The sequence below is a fragment of the Perca fluviatilis genome, chromosome 15 (genome assembly GCF_010015445.1).
Source record: "Perca fluviatilis chromosome 15, GENO_Pfluv_1.0, whole genome shotgun sequence".
Lineage (NCBI taxonomy): Eukaryota > Metazoa > Chordata > Actinopteri > Perciformes > Percidae > Perca > Perca fluviatilis.
In genome coordinates this window covers 16919835-16937509 of record NC_053126.1, presented here as the reverse complement: position 1 = coordinate 16937509, position 17675 = coordinate 16919835, and the positions used below count along the sequence as shown (strand labels likewise).

Genomic DNA, 17675 nt, shown 5'->3' with positions numbered 1-17675 from the left:
GTTGGTGATACTGGGACGGTTGTAACGTGGCGTTACAACCGTCCATCCAGTATCACCAACACACTTATCTCATGTGAGCTAGCTAAAATGCTAGTTTGACACTTGTTAGCCATTTCTAATTTTAGCTTACAAAACAGTGATCCTAATAATACTTGTATGAATTCATGGACACTTGATCTCATAACAGCATCCAAAAAGTACATCACAAAGAAAAGTAGTTTTTTACCTCAAAAACAACTTTTGTTGATAAGTCAGTCAGGAAGTTTCAAATGTGGCTCCCTCTTTGGGAGAATGGAGGGAAACTGACAGAGCACAAGCACAGTGAGTGTCATCACTCTAGGTTGTTTCTGATTGGAGGAATTCAAGGTGTTACAACCGTCCCCTGTTACAACTGTCCCTGGTCTCCCCTACTTTTGTCTTAATTAACGAAAATTCAAATAGCCTAGGTTTTTAACCCAAACAGCTATACTGCTTCTTTAGATGCTGTACGAAAAACCTTGTACTCTGCATTTTTCTATAGGATTTTATGCATGGATTAATATTGTTGAAATATGGCTGACATGCGTTTTTCCAAATTTAAATTCCAATGAAATGATAATATGCGTGCTGTTGACCGGACTTAAACATTTCAATCTATTCCTGCACGATATAAATTCACTCCACCACACACTGTTTCATTGCATTTGATCTTTTATTTATATTTATACAGACAAAGAGTATCCAAGCCGCTGCAGTGTCCGTCATCTGCTCCTGTTTGCAGTTTATCTGTATTTTTCAGACAGGGCACGGGCCAGAGCAGCCAGGAACTTGTCTAGAGCGACATGGACCTCAGGGGTGAAGTCGTTGGGGAACTTGATGGACATGACCACAAGGATGCAGTGAGAGAGAATCTGTAAAAAGAGGATAAAGGCATTTACTCAATCGTTACTTAAGATTTAGCCTACATGATGACTGTAGACATTGGACCTTGTGTATAAACCCCAATATAAAAATTCTAAGTGACTTTTTTTAATTGGATTTTGAAAAGGACAACGAACAGCATGTTCTGTGCATCACTGATATCTAACTTTCTCCTCTGCTCTCTCCTCTCTACTGCCATGTGTTAATCATCATCAATTAGCTACCTTGAAGTTGGCAGGGTCCACTCGCAGAGTGAAGGCATGCAGCTCACTGAGGGTCAGAAGACCCGCATTCAGGTCGTCGATGCTGGCCACAGCTTGTCCAACTCCAAGCATGATGGTCTTTCCATGCTTATTCACCGGCGCAGAGCCGGGGCTCAGATCCTTCCAGTGGCTGAAGTAAGTCTTGGTCTGCGGGTACACCGCCAGCATCCTGGATAAAAAATATGAGTAGCCCCGAGTAAGTATTTACATGGATAAAAAAATGAAGAGGTATTTAGGAGCAGGTTACATCAGTCATTTTGGGATGGTATTTACCTGGACAGAGCATCAGAGCCGACCTCCTCTGCCTTGTCAGCCACTTTAGCCCAGAAGAGCTTGACTGTGTCCTTGTCCTTAGCGCTGAGACTCATCTTGCTTGCTGATTGCTTGGTTGAATTGTGATCAACCCTAACAACCCTAACCGTGTGTTTTATACATGAAACATGGCATGGGCACACCCGTGCCAACTCCAAGATAGGCTGCAAATGTATTTGGATTGGTTCCAAATAACATGTTGCAGCTTGCAAGAGATAAACTTATCGGGATGGTTCTGAAGACTAGTTTGAAATACATGACCACACCAAGTCACAAGTAATTTTCAATTTGAATTTAATAAACTAAAACTTTAAGCTTATATTATTATTATTAATTATTATTAACTATTATTAATTATTATTAATTATTATTATTATTATTATTATTATTATTATTGTTGTTGTTATTATTATAATAGCCTCCTGTGTGCAGCCTACCTAATAAGCTTTGTAAGATTTATCACAAAATCTAGAGTTAACAAGAGGTCTATGTTGTTTAAACAACTTTTAATTAGCAGCATATCCCAAATTATTTGGCTTGTGGAGAGAGAGAGAGAAAGAGAGAGAGAGAGAGAGAGAGAGAGAGAGAGAGAGACACCACAACTACAATAATGGCGAACTATAATAATTAGGCTATAGAAATATGACTAATAGTAATTATAGCAGTGGGTATAATGGAATTACATGATGAACAGTGGCAATTCTACAGTAAAGATAATAAAACTATGACTAATAATAATATCCAGACCAGGTGCCACCTCAATCCAAGCAAATCTGCGATTCAATATTCTCATAGGCTTCTCTCATAATTCATATGAGAAACACTTATTTGGCCTTTAATATCTATTGAGCCCCGTAGAACACAAAATAGAAGGTATTGGCTTGACACAATCAATTGTGTTTTTCTTACAAACTATTAGCAGCTCAACCATCTGTTACGTGTTCTCAGCAGTATCATTGTGATCCATGAATTGTTTTTTTCAGATTTACTGCATCTGCACTTATAGTAGCTATTGTTCATATGCTTGATACTGTTTATGATGGCTCAACTTCCCTTGAAGAAAACCTTGGTTAGAGAAATCAAAGTACAGCATTGCACCATCACCATTCAACTCAACAGTGGAACCACAGTCCAGTCACTAGCTCCCTGGTGGTGTGCAATTAGGTCATAGGACGCACTTTCATCAGTTGCCTTTATTTCACCTTTTCAAACAAAGCCATGCGTATCAAACATCTCAATTCTCAACTGGCAACCTTTTTTTAAGAGCAGCAATCTGGACATTTGGGATTCAGTTGTAGTCCTTTGGAAAATGAATGACATAAAAGCTCCACATCCATGACTTAATGCATTGATTTACTTCCAACACCTCACCTACTGTGAAACAAAAGTCACTATTAAAGTGCTCTAAAATAGCTTTATAAGTATATTTGTAATCAGTGTAAATACCCTATAGAGAACCATTTGAGTATCATGGTTATATGACTGTCCGCAGTCTTTTGAAAACACTGCACAGTGAACACGTGGAATGGTATCTGAAAATACAATATACAAAATAACTAAAATAATATGATTTATGTAATACGAAATATTTAAAACTGCTCTGGCTTCTCCACATACATCGACATACTGTAGAAGGGAAGAGTGGTGAATAAATACAGCATCAGCTGGCTTATGCTGCCCTCTATTGGATGAACATCAATGCAGGATAAATATGGAAAATGGTGCCGAAAACAACAAAGAATAACCTAGATATGAACTATACAAATACCGAATAGCCTATGTACAACACAAATTGATCATGTAGCCTAGCTAGCCCTCTCCTGTAAACACTATGGTTTGTCATTAAACAACATATTATTATATATATTACGTAACGTGTTACTTTTTATTGAATTTCTGCAGCACAATGGAGGGAAGGACCGGATGTGCCACAGGCAACTCAGTCCGTCTGTGGACCTCTTAACATGGTGCAAGACTCCACTCTACGTGGATTAATCACTCTGTGGATATAGGACCTCGGGAGGTCTCCAACCAGCAATTTAAGAATCACTAAAAAATATATTAAAATGTCAAAGCTGCAACTTATTTTACCGTTGTATATTGACGTTGTTATAACATATGCAAACTGTATTTTTAAGCAATTACTCAAAACTGAAGAGATATTTAAACTGCTTCAGGTGACTACCTTGCATGAATAGGCCTGCCTGCCACTAAGACAAACACACATCAAGATTTATTTTATCTCTAGCTGTTTGTTCAGCTCTTCAGTAGTAGCCTAGCCTACTGACCTCAGCAGATCAAGGGTTCAGGACGCTCCCGAGTTTGCAGGCGATGGCAATTGTGATGCTGTCAGCCAACAGCTGCGGACAAGACAAAAGAATATGATTTAGCTTTAACGTATAAGTATAAGTAACATGTGTTTGCTTTGGATTCCAGTGCCTTTAAGCAACACCTTGCCATGGGCTTCAACTTTGGCTGTTATTCAAAACAGCGCAGTCACAGTGAAGATGTCCCCAAATGTACTGAAATACCGTCCATGGGTAGATGATCAAAACCATGTCAAGCAGAGCGATATAGTTATTTTGCATGCAGGGTTTTTGTATGGTGATACATAATTGTCAGACCATATATGGTAAATACAATACAATACACAATAGACCATAAAAATTAAACAAAACAGATTTGCCAAACACAAACGATGAGATATCATTAGTTTTTAACAGTTGTGTTGCAAAAAAAGACAACCTGCCATAGAGATTAATTATAAAATAACTTCTTAATTTAAATGTTAATATCATATAAATCCTGCATTTTATATTGCCAACCAGACTTTTAGATTAAAACAAGCCTCATCCTACATATCAGGCAATAAAAAGCACAGCCGGTTTGTAATTGGTCACTTTTTGCCTCCACACGTTTGCCTCCACTCATTAAACCGAGGATTCATCGGCTCTTCTGTTCAATGAATAAGCCAGCAGGGAGTCAGAGCTCATACAGAGAAAAAATATGTGTTATAAGGATTTGGTATAAAAAAAACGGTTGTAATTATTGGAGCTATAGTACTTTATTATACTTTTTATTAGTCTATATCCTCGACTGAAGCGCCCTGTGCTGGTGATTTGATATGAACTTGGGTTGAAGTTGAGAGCTCAAGTCGACGAATTGCAGTCATATTACTTGATTTTGGGGCACTACATTTGTGAACTGCTGATGTAAAACAAACCCTATAACATTTCCTATATGCATATCCCTACCCTATCCATTTCCATTGTCTTTTTTTCTTTTCATTTCAAACTGCACCATTAAGAACAAAAATATGAATTGTATGTTGACAGTGGACAAAAATAGTTAATTGTTCTGAAACACCACCACTAAACCGTTTCCATTTCTGTCTAGAAAATTCTAGGCGGTGCATATAGGCTACCCTTATCATAGCTGCAAATCCATGACACAGTACCATGCAAGCCCACCGCCCATACAATCGCTTGCTTATGGGAGGGGAGAAGGGTTGCTTTAAAAGTAGCATCTGGTGCCGGGGATCTGCAGACCTGCACAGGAAAACCTAGAGCCAGCAAAATGGTTGAATGGACAGACTTCGAGCGCGCCACCATCGTGGACATCTTCTCCAAGATGCAGTATGAGGTCGTGGGCCCTGCAGCTCTTGCTAGGTGAGTCTTTGCAATTTTGCATTAACAATGGTCTGCTTGAGACATTTTTGCGGATGTACTGTTTTCTGTCATTGTGCATGTTAATTTTTTTGCACACAGATTACATCCTCTCCTAGTCCAAGCCTGTAACATGTATGTGCTTACGTGTTCCCTCAGGTGTCTGATCGTCTACCCCTGGACTCAGAGGTATTTCGGCAACTTTGGAAACCTCTACAACGCCGCTGCTATCTCTGGAAATCCGATGGTTGCAAAACACGGAACAACTATCCTCCACGGTCTGGACCGGGCTGTGAAGAACATGGACGACATCAAGTCAACCTATGCTGAGCTGAGCGTGCTGCACTCTGAGAAACTGCACGTGGACCCCGACAATTTCAAAGTAAAGTTCTGGAACTAATGCAACTCTTGTTATTCATATTCAACGATTATTCCAAAAAAACGGCCAACCTTTCATGTTGCTGATGTTTCCTGATACTTGTTGTGTTGCAGCTCCTGTCCGACTGCCTGACCATTGTGGTTGCAGCCCAGTTGGGTAAAGAGTTCACCGGTAAAGTCCAGGCAGCTTTCCAGAAGTTCCTGGCCGTGGTGGTGTCCTCCTTGGGAAGGCAGTACCACTAGAGAGCTGCAACAGAAGACCGGCACATGCTGATCATGAAAGCAAATAAAATAATAAGCAAACCAAACAAGCTCTTTGTCTATGATGATGTCCAAAAATAAATTATATCATGACAATATACAAACAAAAACAGAGACTTTTAGACACATAGTTTAGAGAGGAACAAAGGTCAAATTTAAAACTGTAACAGAGCAACTATGTTTAATCATGCATAGTCTGTTCTGTTAGTGTTTATAGGTCACAGGATCACGTAATATCAAATCTATTATTTTAAAAATAATTAATGACGTTTAATTTCCATTACAAATCATAAGAACAATAATACAAGTATTTATACAACAAAATTTAAATTGGGTTTGATTTACAACATCAAATATGAAATATCAGTTTAGCCCTTGTAAATATTTAATACAAAATATTACTGTAGTTTATGTTTTTTAAAAATATAATTATTATAATAATTTGGTAGGCTAATATTTATCATATATTATAGGCATAACATTGAATCGAAAACACGGAAAATATGAAATAACAGGTTATAAGAGGTAATTTTGTACAATTTTTTTTTGTGTGAAAAATATAGACTACGACTTCATGTAGTTTACACAGACATCAGCTCTTCTTCACAGCTGCATGCGGTAACACGTTATTCCAGAGTGAATACTTCCAGAGTGGAACTTTCTTGCTGTGAGGCAGAAGTGATAATCACTGAGCCACCGTGCTGCCTACAGGTCATATTTTTGTCATATGTCACATTATGTGTTAATTGCAACAGTATGCAATTAAAAGATTCAAATATTCACCAACAATCAACAAAAGTACATTTTCTCATTCTGATTACTGTAGTAGTTGCCAAAGGCAGGGTGCTACATACTACAGGTAATAGTTTTCTCATATGTCACATTATAGTGAAACAGTATGCAATTAAAAGATTACAATATTCACCAAAAATCAACCAAAAGATATTTTCTCATACTGATTGCTGTAGTAGTTGCCAATGGTAAGCTGCTACTTACTACAGGTGAATTTTTGCGGATATCTTGCATTATGGTGAAACAGTATGCAATGAAAAGTTACAAATATTCAACAAAATTCTATAAAAAGACATTTTCTCATTCTGGTTGCTGTAGTAGTTGCCAATGGTGGGCTGCTAGTTACTACAGGTGACATTTTACTGACATGTCACAATACATTGAAACAGGATGCAATCAATTGTTTAAAATTCAATGAAAAGACATTTTCTACTCCGCTGTGCTGTGGAGTAATGTCTGGCTATGTGAGACTAGCATCTAACGTTAGCTACTCTGCTGTGCTGTGAAGTAATGTCTGGCTATGTGAGAAAAGCGGGGGAAACGACTCTCCAGTATTTTGAATTGGTAGTGCAGTAACTATTTTAACCGCTAGCTGCCAGTATTACATACAATATTACATATTGCACCTTTAAAGATCGCTGTCCAAGGTGCTGATGCTGGGACATCCAGGAATGTGGAAGCGGTCCGAGGTACCCGCTGTTTTAATGGGCAGGATTCAGGTTCTGCCGCGTGGGATATTCAGCTATCATTGTGCCAATGTCCTTCTCTGGGTAACTAACAGGCATTTGTTTTTGTCTTGGTCATCTATGTGCTTATATCAGGCTGTGGCTCCCTGCCAACAATTTGTGATCTGAGGCCCTTTGTATTACTTACAAACTTACTCACGAATTGTTGAATGGAGATTCGCCCTTCTCTTATCATTGTTGCAAATCCATCACATACTTGCCAGGTCCATGCACCGCCCATCCAATCATATTGTTTTAGAAGGGGAGATGGGTTGCTTTAAAAGTTGCATTTGGTGCCGTAGAGCACAGAATCTACTGAGAACCAGCAAAATGGTTGAATGGACAGCAAAATGGTTGAATGGATAGACTTCGAGCGCGACACCATCGTGGACATCTTCTCCAAGATGCAGTATGAGGTCGTGGGCCCTGAAGCTCTTGCTAGGTGAGTCTTTGCAATTTTGCATTAGAGACATTATTTTTGTGGAACTCTCGACCATATTAATGGATCATGATACATACTGTTTTCTGTCATTGTGCACAATGCGTTCAGACCATCACAAATGTTCATTTTCTCTCCTAGTCCAAGCCTGTAACATTTATGTGCTTACGTGTTCCCTCAGGTGTCTGATCGTCTACCCCTGGACTCAGAGGTATTTCGGCAACTTTGGAAACCTCTACAACGCCGCTGCTATCTCTGGAAATCCGATGGTTGCAAAACACGGAACAACTATCCTCCACGGTCTGGACCGGGCTGTGAAGAACATGGACGACATCAAGTCAACCTATGCCGAGCTGAGCGTGTTGCACTCTGAGAAACTGCACGTGGACCCCGACAATTTCAAAGTAAAGTTCTGGAACTAATGCAACTCTTGTTATTCATATTCAACGATTATTCAAAAAACGGCCAACCTTTCATGTTGCTGATGTTTCCTGATACTTGTTGTGTTGCAGCTCCTGTCCGACTGCCTGACCATTGAGGTTGCAGCCCAGTTGGGTAATGATTTCACCGGTGAAGTCCAGGCAGCTTTCCAGAAGTTCCTGGCCGTGGTGGTGTCCTCCTTGGGAAGGCAGTACCACTAGAGAGCTGCAACAGAAGACCGGCACATGCTGATGATTTGTTTAAAAGTTATTTGTTATGTCTCAAAAGCAAATAAAATAATAAGCAAATCCACCAAGTTGTTTGTCTGTAACTATACCCAAAATAGATGTAAACATGAAAAATAATGAAGCCTATTTGAGATAATAAAAAATATCAAGACTGACCTTTAGACACTTGAAGAACAATAGTGCTGATAAAATGTGCTAACAGTGGATCAATTATCTCAAAAAAGATAGCTCAGATAAAAAAACATGAAGTCCTGAAGATTGCCTAACCTATCATTAAAACTAATAAACAATGTTTTGATTATAATGCTGTTGCTGGTATTGTTGTTATAATTAGCCTATAGCCTAGATGAAACGTAGCGCAGGTTGCCTGTGTATAAATGAATAGCTCCCATTAAATGCCCATGATTTGGCTTTTGGTTCGTCACTTTAATAGATTACAAAAACAAAGTAAAATTTAAAGAAAAAAGACAAAAGTGTCAGTTTTATCTAAAGTCACAGCTTTTCTCTTGCAGGTAGTTCATGTATTCCACTATTCTATGACAAAATGTTTCACAAAAAACTGTTTTTGAAACTTTTAAGATTTGTACAAAGAAACAATTTTATTTGTTTTTTCACTCCCTTTTGTATTCTAAAAAACTGAAAAATATGAAATGTCCCTATAGGTTTAACAATACAACTGCAAAAAGCCATTGTTTTCTTTATGATTACTCTGCTGATTGTTTTGTAAATTAATCAATTAATCGTTAATTGGACAATAACATGTCAGAAACAATAGTCTGAGGTGAGGTCTTAAAATATCTTGTTTTGTTATATTATACCAACAGATATTCAATTCCCAATGATATAAAACAGAGAAAGGAAACACTTTCTGACATTGGAGAATCTGGAACCAATGTTTGGAGTTTTGCATAAATGTTAGGTGTAAAATTTGACTTGCTTGACTGCTCAGATTTTGGCTGTAGATGTGACTTTTGATCTACTCTCACTTAAGACACAACTCATCACAAACAAACCAATGGACAACAATTGCTTTGCTTTTGGCATGAATGCATTTATTAATCATTATGCAATGTAAGCTCATGCTGCAGTCTCCTTCATCTTCTCCTGCTGTTTATCGGTATTTCTCAGCCAGGGCCAGAGCCAGAGCAGCCAGGAACTTGTCCAGAGCGACATGGACCTCAGGGGTGAAGTCGTTGGGGAACTTGATGGACAGGACCACAAGGAGGCAGTGAGAGAGAATCTGAGAAAAGAACACAATCACACAGATGTTACATATATGGAGTTTTTAGCTCCCCATTCACTTATCACACATCTATCACTGAGTTTTGCTGTGACAAGTAATGTTCAGTATTCCGATGTTTCATAGACCTATTTTAACAACAACAGGTATAACTAACTGGAACAGCATTATCTACGCTGTACATGGGGGCATCATGTACATGGTAATAACAGATGGACCTGTTGCAGGTCTGGGAACCTCTCAAGGCCCTAAGTTGGAGGAACATTTTGTTTAAATGACATGCTATTATCTTGGGATCAGTTTGGCTCTGCACCTTGAAGTTGGCAGGGTCCACACGCAGAGTGAAGGCATGCAGCTCACTGAGGGCCAAAAGACCTCCTTTCAGGTCGTCGATTTTTGACACAGCATCTGCAACTCCTTTCATCACAGTTATTCCATGCTTCCTCGCAGAGGGAGAGCTGGGGCTCAGGTCCTTCCAGTGGCTGAAGTAAGTCTTAGTCTGCGGGTATACCGCCAGCATCCTGGGTAAACAAATGGGAGTGATATATAAATATATATAGCCTGAATGAATCAATGAATGTTGGAGCAGGTTACATCAGTCAGCTTTGGTTATATTTACCTAGCCACAGCATCGGTGCCGATGTCCTCCTCCTTTCCAGACACTTTAGCCCAGAAGGTTCTGACTGCGTCCTTGTCCTTAGCAGTGAGTGTAGTCATCTTGTCGGTTGGTTGAGTGTTGCTGAATGCCACAATGAGGCCAAACCGAGAGGGGTTTTATGCTTGAAACCGAGCATGGACACACCCAGAACCTCCTCCAAGATAGATGGTGAACAAGGCGTGTTAGGATGTAGCCTCCATGAGATAAACAAACAGTCTTATCATGATGACTCAAAGCTCAACCTCAAAGCGAGTCGTGACACAATATTTTCAAATCATCAGCATGTCGATCTATGTGTGTATTTGAAAATCCAATCTAAAAGTTCCACTAAAACTTCATGAACCAGCCACTCCTGGTGATGTGACCTGAAAGGCTGCAGTCCGTCTTCTGACATAAGGCACTTAAATTAGGAAGGAGATCTCCACCAAACAAACGGGGTCCGTTTTTTAGAATACACATAACTTATGTTGCTATGTTATAAGGATGGTCCAGTCACTTCTATGGCCGGTCATTTAAACGTATTCATTATTGCCTCTCATGTATGAAATTGTAAAGTTGAAAACATCATTCAAAATAATTGAAGAGTTGCATTACTCAGTATAGAAGACAGTCAGCATATATATCTATTATTTTTTAATGCTTCACACTGAGACACACATCTTAAGTAAATAAGCTCACGCCTAAATTAATTTGGCTATTGTTTCTAATCCACGATCAGATAAATGTTTTAAGATACAGTGACAACTTTTAATATTTCTAAAGGAAGAGTTTAAGCTTTCATAGAGAGCTGTGTAGTTTATTATAAATCTCACATGGGGGAATCTTATTTTCAAGAAGGATCAGGTATAGATTTGACTTTATTAGGTTACAAGTTCAACTAAGACAACATTTAAAGTCTATCACTCAAACAGCCTGCAGTTTTGCTCCGTCCTGAGTTCCTGCTCAGCTCAGCACTCAACATTCTGCTCTTAAATTTAAGGATCGCTGTCCAGGATGCTGATGCTGGGACCTCCAGTCCAGGGATGTGGGAGCTGTTCAATGTACTCGCTGTTTCTATATGATTACTGTAACAATTGCCTCTGTCGATGAGATAATCAAGGTGGAGCAGATACGCCCTTCTCTTATCATTGTTACAAATCCATAACACACTACTTGGCCAGCCCATCGCTTGCTTATGGGAGGGGAGAAGGGTTGCTTTAAAAGTAGCATCTGGTGCCGGGGATCTGCAGACCTGCACAGGAAAACCTAGAGCCAGCAAAATGGTTGAATGGACAGACTTTGAGCGCGCCACCATCGTGGACATCTTCTCCAAGATGCAGTATGAGGTCGTGGGCCCTGCAGCTCTTGCTAGGTGAGTCTTTGCAATTTTGCATTAACAATGGTCTGCTTGAGACATTTTTGCGGAACTCTCGACCATAATTATGGATCAGCTATGTACTATTTTCTGTCATTGTGCACAATGCGTTTCAGATCATCACACACACATGTTCATTTTCTTGGCACACAGATTACATCCTCTCCTAGTCCAAGCCTGTAACATTTATGTGCTTACGTGTTGCCTCAGGTGTCTGATCGTCTACCCCTGGACTCAGAGGTATTTCGGCAACTTTGGAAACCTCTACAACGCCGCTGCTATCTCTGGAAATCCGATGGTTGCAAAACACGGAACAACTATCCTCCACGGTCTGGACCGGGCTGTGAAGAACATGGACGACATCAAGTCAACCTATGCCGAGCTGAGCGTGCTGCACTCTGAGAAACTGCACGTGGACCCCGACAATTTCAAAGTAAAGTTCTGCAACTAATGCAACTCTTGTTATTCATATTCAACGATTATTCCAAAAAAACGGCCAACCTTTCATGTTGCTGATGTTTCCTGATACTTGTTGTGTTGCAGCTCCTGTCCGACTGCCTGACCATTGTGGTTGCAGCCCAGTTGGGTAATGATTTCACCGGTGAAGTCCAGGCAGCTTTCCAGAAGTTCCTGGCCGTGGTGGTGTCCTCCTTGGGAAGGCAGTACCACTAGAGAGCTGCAACAGAAGACCGGCACATGCTGATGATTTGTTTAAAAGTTATTTGTTATGTCTCAAAAGTAAATAAAATAATAAGCAAATCCACCGAGTTGTTTGTCTGTAACTATACCCAAAATAAATGTAAACATGAAAAATAACGAAACCTATTTGAGATAATAAAAAATATCAAGACTGACCTTTAGACACTTGAAGAACAATAGGGCTGATAAAATGTGCTAACAGTGGATCAATTATCTCAAAAAAGATAGCCCAGATAAAAAAACATGAAGTCCTGAAGATTGCCTAACCTATCATTAAAACTAATAAACAATGTTTTGATTATAATGCTGTTGCTGGTATTGTTATAATTAGCCTATAGCCTAGATGAAACGTAGCGCAGGTTGCCTGTGTATAAATGAATAGCTCCCATTAAATGCCCATGATTTGGCTTTTGGTTCGTCACTTTAATAGATTAAAAAAACAAAGTAAAATTTAAAGAAAAAAGACAAAAGTGTCAGTTTTATCTAAAGTCACACCTTTTCTCTTGCAGGTAGTTCATGTATTCCAGTATTCTATGACAAAATGTTTCACAAAAAACTGTTTTTGAAACTTTTAAGATTTGTACAAAGAAACAATTTTATTTGTTTTTTCACTCCCTTTTGTATTCTAAAAAACTGAAAAATATGAAATGTCCCTATAAGTTTAACAATACAACTGCAAAAAGCCATTGTTTTCTTTATGATTACTCTGCTGATTGTTTTGTAAATTAATCAATTAATTGTTAATCGGACAATAACATGTCAGAAACAATAGTCTGAGGTGAGGTCTTAAAATATCTTGTTTTGTTATATTATACCAACAGATATTCAATTCCCAATCACATAGAACAGAGAAAGGAAACACTTTCTGACATTGGAGAATCTGGAACCAATGTTTGGAGTTTTGCATAAATGTTAGGTGTAAAATTTGACTTGCTTGACTGCTCAGATTTTGGCTGTAGATGTGACTTTTGATCTACTCTCACTTAAGACACAACTCATCACAAACAAACCAATGGACAACAATTGCTTTGCTTTTGGCATGAATGCATTTATTAATCATTATGCAATGTAAGCTCATGCTGCAGTCTCCTTCATCTTCTCCTGCTGTTTATCGGTATTTCTCAGCCAGGGCCAGAGCCAGAGCAGCCAGGAACTTGTCCAGAGCGACATGGACCTCAGGGGTGAAGTCGTTGGGGAACTTGATGGACAGGACCACAAGGAGGCAGTGAGAGATAATCTGAGAAAAGAACACAATCACACAGATGTTACATATATGGAGTTTTTAGCTCCCCATTCACTTATCACACATCTATCACTGAGTTTTGCTGTGACAAGTAATGTTCAGTATTCCGATGTTTCATAGACCTATTTTAACAACAACAGGTATAACTAACAGGAACAGCATTATCTACGCTGTACATGGGGGCATCATGTACATGGTAATAACAGATGGACCTGTTGCAGGTCTGGGAACCTCTCAAGGCCCTAAGTTGGAGGAACATTTTGTTTAAATGACATGCTATTATCTTGGGATCAGTTTGGCTCTGCACCTTGAAGTTGGCAGGGTCCACACGCAGAGTGAAGGCATGCAGCTCACTGAGGGTCAGAAGACCTCCTTTCAGGTCGTCGATTTTTGACACAGCATCTGCAACTCCTTTCATCACAGTTATTCCATGCTTCCTCGCAGAGGGAGAGCTGGGGCTCAGGTCCTTCCAGTGGCTGAAGTAAGTCTTAGTCTGCGGGTACACCGCCAGCATCCTGGGTAAACAAATGGGAGTGATATATAAATATATATAGCCTGAATGAATCAATGAATGTTGGAGCAGGTTACATCAGTCAGCTTTGGTTATATTTACCTAGCCACAGCATCGGAGCCGATGTCCTCCTCCTTTCCAGACACGTTAGCCCAGAAGGTTCTGACTGCGTCCTTGTCCTTAGCAGTGAGTGTAGTCATCTTGTTGGTTGGTTGAGTGTTGCTGAATGCCACAATGAGGCCAAACCGAGAGGGGTTTTATGCTTGAAACCGAGCATGGACACACCCAGAACCTCCTCCAAGATAGATGGTGAACAAGGCGTGTTAAGATGTAGCCTCCATGAGATAAACAAACAGTCTTATCATGATGACTCAAAGCTCAACCTCAAAGCGAGTCGTGACACAATATTTTCAAATCATCAGCATGTCGATCTATGTGTGTATTTGAAAATCCAATCTGAAAGTTCCACTAACACTTCATGAACCAGCCACTCCTGGTGATGTGACCTGAAAGGCTGCTGTCCGTCTTCTGACATAAGGCACTTAAATTAGGAAGGAGATCTCCACCAAACAAACGGGGTCCGTTTTTTAGAATACACATAACTTATGTTGCTATGTTATAAGGATGGTCCAGTCACTTCTATAGCCGGTCATTTAAACGTATTCATTATTGCCTCTCATGTATGAAATTGTAAAGTTGAAAACATCATTCAAAATAATTGAAGAGTTGCATTACTCAGTATAGAAGACAGTCAGCATATATATCTATTATTTTTTAATGCTTCACACTGAGACACACATCTAAAGTAAATAAGCTCACGCCTAAATTAATTTGGCTATTGTTTCTAATCCACGATCAGATAAATGTTTTAAGATACAGTGACAACTTTTAATATTTCTGAAGGATGAGTTTAAGCTTTCATAGAGAGCTGTGTAGTTTATTATAAATCTCACATGGGGGAATCTTATTTTCAAGAAGGATCAGGTAGATTTTACTTTATTTGGTTACAAGTTCAACTAAGACAACATTTAAAGTCTATCACTCAAACAGCCTGCAGTTTTGCTCCGTCCTGAGTTCCTGCTCAGCTCAGCACTCAACATTCTGCTCTTAAATTTAAGGATCGCTGTCCAGGATGCTGATGCTGGGACCTCCAGTCCAGGGATGTGGGAGCTGTTCAATGTACTCGCTGTTTCTATATGATTACTGTAACAATTGCCTCTGTCGATGAGATAATCAAGGTGGAGCAGATACGCCCTTCTCTTATCATTGTTACAAATCCATAACACACTACTTGGCCAGCCCATCGCTTGCTTATGGGAGGGGAGAAGGGTTGCTTTAAAAGTAGCATCTGGTGCCGGGGATCTGCAGACCTGCACAGGAAAACCTAGAGCCAGCAAAATGGTTGAATGGACAGACTTTGAGCGCGCCACCATCGTGGACATCTTCTCCAAGATGCAGTATGAGGTCGTGGGCCCTGCAGCTCTTGCTAGGTGAGTCTTTGCAATTTTGCATTAACAATGGTCTGCTTGAGACATTTTTGCGGAACTCTCGACCATAATTATGGATCAGCTATGTACTGTTTTCTGTCATTGTGCACAATGCGTTTCAGATCATCACACACACATGTTCATTTTCTTGGCACACAGATTACATCCTCTCCTAGTCCAAGCCTGTAACATTTATGTGCTTACGTGTTGCCTCAGGTGTCTGATCGTCTACCCCTGGACTCAGAGGTATTTCGGCAACTTTGGAAACCTCTACAACGCCGCTGCTATCTCTGGAAATCCGATGGTTGCAAAACACGGAACAACTATCCTCCACGGTCTGGACCGGGCTGTGAAGAACATGGACAACATCAAGTCAACCTATGCCGAGCTGAGCGTGCTGCACTCTGAGAAACTGCACGTGGACCCCGACAATTTCAAAGTAATGTTCTGGAACTAATGCAACTCTTGTTATTCATATTCAACGATTATTCCAAAAAAACGGCCAACCTTTCATGTTGCTGATGTTTCCTGATACTTGTTGTGTTGCAGCTCCTGTCCGACTGCCTGACCATTGTGGTTGCAGCCCAGTTGGGTAATGATTTCACCGGTGAAGTCCAGGCAGCTTTCCAGAAGTTCCTGGCAGTGGTGGTGTCCTCCTTGGGAAGGCAGTACCACTAGAGAGCTGCAACAGAAGACCGGCACATGCTGATGATTTGTTTAAAAGTTATTTGTTATGTCTCAAAAACAAATAAAATAATAAGCAAATCCACCAAGTTGTTTGTCTGTAACTATACAATAATCAAGCCTATATGAGATAATAAAAAATATCAAGACTGACCTTTAGACACTTGAAGAACAATAGTGCTGATAATATGTGCTAACAGTGGATAAATTATCTCAAAAAAGATAGCCCAGATAAAAAAACATGAAGTCCTGAAGATTGCCTAACCTATCATTAAAACTAATAAACAATGTTTTGATTATAATGCTGTTGCTGGTATTGTTGTTATAATTAGCCTATAGCCTAGATGAAACGTAGCGCAGGTTGCCTGTGTATAAATGAATAGCTCCTATTAAATGCCCATGATTTGGCTTTTGGTTCGTCAGTTTAATAGATTAAAAAAACAAAGTAAAATTTAAAGAAAAAAGACAAAAGTGTCAGTTTTATCTAAAGTACCAGCTTTTCTCTTGCAGGTAGGCTAGTTCATTTATTGTAGTCTTCTGCCTCATCAACAACATTATTAATTCAGTGACAAAAGTTTAATATTTAATTTTTTTTAATTGAACACTTAAAGTCCAACGCACCTGCACAGAAGAATTGTTTGGATGTGCAATTTTTTTTCTGTTAGTTAAATTTAACAACAACAATAAGAGGCTAATACTAGTACTACAACTAATAACAATAATATTAAGAATATTACATTTATTATATATATATACATATATATATATATACATATATATATATATATATATATATATATATATATATATATATATATATATATATATATATATATATATCGTCACCTTCCTAAAATAATTGCCCAGTCATTTTTTCTGGTTTTTCAGAAAACACAAAAAACTAAAAGTCACATAGGCCACATAGTGACATAGGCCATTATACTAAAGGTGTAGAATCACATGACCTGTTCAACTGAGGATGTATATATATATATATATATATATATATATATATATATATATATATATATATACAATGTTTTTGACAATTTAAAGATTTGTACAAAGAAACTTTTTATTTGTTTTTTCACTCCCTTTTGTCTAAAAAACTGAAACATATGAAAATGTCCCTATAAGTTTAACGGTACGACTGCAAAAAGCCATTGTTTTCTTTATAATTACTCTGCTGATTGTTTTGTAAATTAATCAATTAATCTTTATTCGGACTATTACATGTCAGAAACAATAGTCTGAGGTGATGTCTTCGCATATCTTGTTTTGTTATACCAACAGATATTCAATTCCCAATGATATAAAACAGAGAAAGGAAACACTTTCTGACATTGGAGAATCTGGAACCAATGACTGCTCTGATTTTGGCTGTAGATGTGACTTT

General features: G+C 38.9%; 6 protein-coding genes across 8 annotated transcripts; 3 read left to right on the top strand and 3 right to left on the bottom strand.

Annotated features, from left to right (window-relative positions):
• Positions 1–672: 672 nt before the first annotated feature.
• Positions 673–1594, bottom strand: LOC120574106 (hemoglobin subunit alpha-1-like). Its single transcript, XM_039824192.1, has 3 exons — positions 1437–1594; positions 1125–1332; positions 673–890 (listed from the first exon to the last, which is right to left on the bottom strand). Exons 1-3 carry the CDS (start codon positions 1529–1531, stop codon positions 762–764), a joined length of 432 nt encoding a protein of 143 aa, XP_039680126.1. The 5' UTR covers positions 1532–1594; the 3' UTR covers positions 673–761.
• Positions 1595–1899: 305 nt separating this feature from the next.
• Positions 1900–8435, top strand: LOC120574105 (hemoglobin subunit beta). Of its 3 annotated transcripts, none has more exons than XM_039824191.1 (4): positions 1900–5105; positions 7701–7738; positions 7917–8139; positions 8248–8407. In XM_039824191.1, exons 1-4 carry the CDS (start codon positions 5052–5054, stop codon positions 8374–8376), a joined length of 444 nt encoding a protein of 147 aa, XP_039680125.1. In that variant the 5' UTR covers positions 1900–5051; the 3' UTR covers positions 8377–8407. The 3 variants fall into 3 exon arrangements, with proteins under 3 accessions (XP_039680125.1, XP_039680124.1, XP_039680123.1); XM_039824190.1 differs by lacking the exons at positions 7701–7738; positions 7917–8139 and adding exons at positions 5300–5522; positions 5633–5785 and having other exon boundaries at positions 4574–5143; positions 8401–8435; XM_039824189.1 differs by lacking the exons at positions 7701–7738; positions 7917–8139; positions 8248–8407 and adding exons at positions 5300–5522; positions 5633–5792 and having other exon boundaries at positions 4574–5143.
• A 998-nt stretch (positions 8436–9433) lies between these two features.
• Positions 9434–10396, bottom strand: LOC120575003 (hemoglobin embryonic subunit alpha-like). The gene is made up of 3 exons (XM_039825563.1): positions 10263–10396; positions 9957–10164; positions 9434–9643 (listed from the first exon to the last, which is right to left on the bottom strand). Exons 1-3 carry the CDS (start codon positions 10358–10360, stop codon positions 9515–9517), a joined length of 435 nt encoding a protein of 144 aa, XP_039681497.1. The 5' UTR covers positions 10361–10396; the 3' UTR covers positions 9434–9514.
• A 1136-nt stretch (positions 10397–11532) lies between these two features.
• On the top strand, positions 11533–12358 carry LOC120575001 (hemoglobin subunit beta-2). The gene is made up of 3 exons (XM_039825561.1): positions 11533–11652; positions 11866–12088; positions 12199–12358. The coding sequence occupies exons 1-3, from the start codon at positions 11561–11563 to the stop codon at positions 12325–12327; spliced, it is 444 nt and encodes a 147-aa protein (XP_039681495.1). The 5' UTR covers positions 11533–11560; the 3' UTR covers positions 12328–12358.
• Positions 12359–13381: 1023 nt separating this feature from the next.
• On the bottom strand, positions 13382–14349 carry LOC120575002 (hemoglobin embryonic subunit alpha-like). The gene is made up of 3 exons (XM_039825562.1): positions 14211–14349; positions 13905–14112; positions 13382–13591 (listed from the first exon to the last, which is right to left on the bottom strand). Exons 1-3 carry the CDS (start codon positions 14306–14308, stop codon positions 13463–13465), a joined length of 435 nt encoding a protein of 144 aa, XP_039681496.1. The 5' UTR covers positions 14309–14349; the 3' UTR covers positions 13382–13462.
• A 1142-nt stretch (positions 14350–15491) lies between these two features.
• On the top strand, positions 15492–16364 carry LOC120575000 (hemoglobin subunit beta-2-like). Its single transcript, XM_039825560.1, has 3 exons — positions 15492–15598; positions 15812–16034; positions 16145–16364. The coding sequence occupies exons 1-3, from the start codon at positions 15507–15509 to the stop codon at positions 16271–16273; spliced, it is 444 nt and encodes a 147-aa protein (XP_039681494.1). The 5' UTR covers positions 15492–15506; the 3' UTR covers positions 16274–16364.
• The last annotated feature ends 1311 nt before the right edge of the window (positions 16365–17675 follow it).

Bases quoted from the DNA above. Each gene is read 5' to 3' on its own strand.
- LOC120574106 (XM_039824192.1), bottom strand. From the start codon at position 1,531: ATGAGTCTCAGCGCTAAGGACAAGGACACAGTCAAGCTCTTCTGGGCT. The intron at 1,333-1,436 runs GTAAATACCATC...TTTTTTATCCAG, and splicing joins GGCTCTGATGCTCTGTCCAG to GATGCTGGCGGTGTACCCGC. The intron at 891-1,124 runs GTAGCTAATTGA...CTCTTTTTACAG, and splicing joins TGGACCCTGCCAACTTCAAG to ATTCTCTCTCACTGCATCCT.
- LOC120574105 (XM_039824190.1), top strand. From the start codon at position 5,052: ATGGTTGAATGGACAGACTTCGAGCGCGCCACCATCGTGGACATCTTC. The intron at 5,144-5,299 runs GTGAGTCTTTGC...GTGTTCCCTCAG, and splicing joins GGCCCTGCAGCTCTTGCTAG to GTGTCTGATCGTCTACCCCT. The intron at 5,523-5,632 runs GTAAAGTTCTGG...GTTGTGTTGCAG, and splicing joins TGGACCCCGACAATTTCAAA to CTCCTGTCCGACTGCCTGAC.
- LOC120575003 (XM_039825563.1), bottom strand. From the start codon at position 10,360: ATGACTACACTCACTGCTAAGGACAAGGACGCAGTCAGAACCTTCTGG. The intron at 10,165-10,262 runs GTAAATATAACC...TTGTTTACCCAG, and splicing joins GGCACCGATGCTGTGGCTAG to GATGCTGGCGGTATACCCGC. The intron at 9,644-9,956 runs GTGCAGAGCCAA...TTCTTTTCTCAG, and splicing joins TGGACCCTGCCAACTTCAAG to ATTCTCTCTCACTGCCTCCT.
- LOC120575001 (XM_039825561.1), top strand. From the start codon at position 11,561: ATGGTTGAATGGACAGACTTTGAGCGCGCCACCATCGTGGACATCTTC. The intron at 11,653-11,865 runs GTGAGTCTTTGC...GTGTTGCCTCAG, and splicing joins GGCCCTGCAGCTCTTGCTAG to GTGTCTGATCGTCTACCCCT. The intron at 12,089-12,198 runs GTAAAGTTCTGC...GTTGTGTTGCAG, and splicing joins TGGACCCCGACAATTTCAAA to CTCCTGTCCGACTGCCTGAC.
- LOC120575002 (XM_039825562.1), bottom strand. From the start codon at position 14,308: ATGACTACACTCACTGCTAAGGACAAGGACGCAGTCAGAACCTTCTGG. The intron at 14,113-14,210 runs GTAAATATAACC...TTGTTTACCCAG, and splicing joins GGCTCCGATGCTGTGGCTAG to GATGCTGGCGGTGTACCCGC. The intron at 13,592-13,904 runs GTGCAGAGCCAA...TTCTTTTCTCAG, and splicing joins TGGACCCTGCCAACTTCAAG to ATTATCTCTCACTGCCTCCT.
- LOC120575000 (XM_039825560.1), top strand. From the start codon at position 15,507: ATGGTTGAATGGACAGACTTTGAGCGCGCCACCATCGTGGACATCTTC. The intron at 15,599-15,811 runs GTGAGTCTTTGC...GTGTTGCCTCAG, and splicing joins GGCCCTGCAGCTCTTGCTAG to GTGTCTGATCGTCTACCCCT. The intron at 16,035-16,144 runs GTAATGTTCTGG...GTTGTGTTGCAG, and splicing joins TGGACCCCGACAATTTCAAA to CTCCTGTCCGACTGCCTGAC.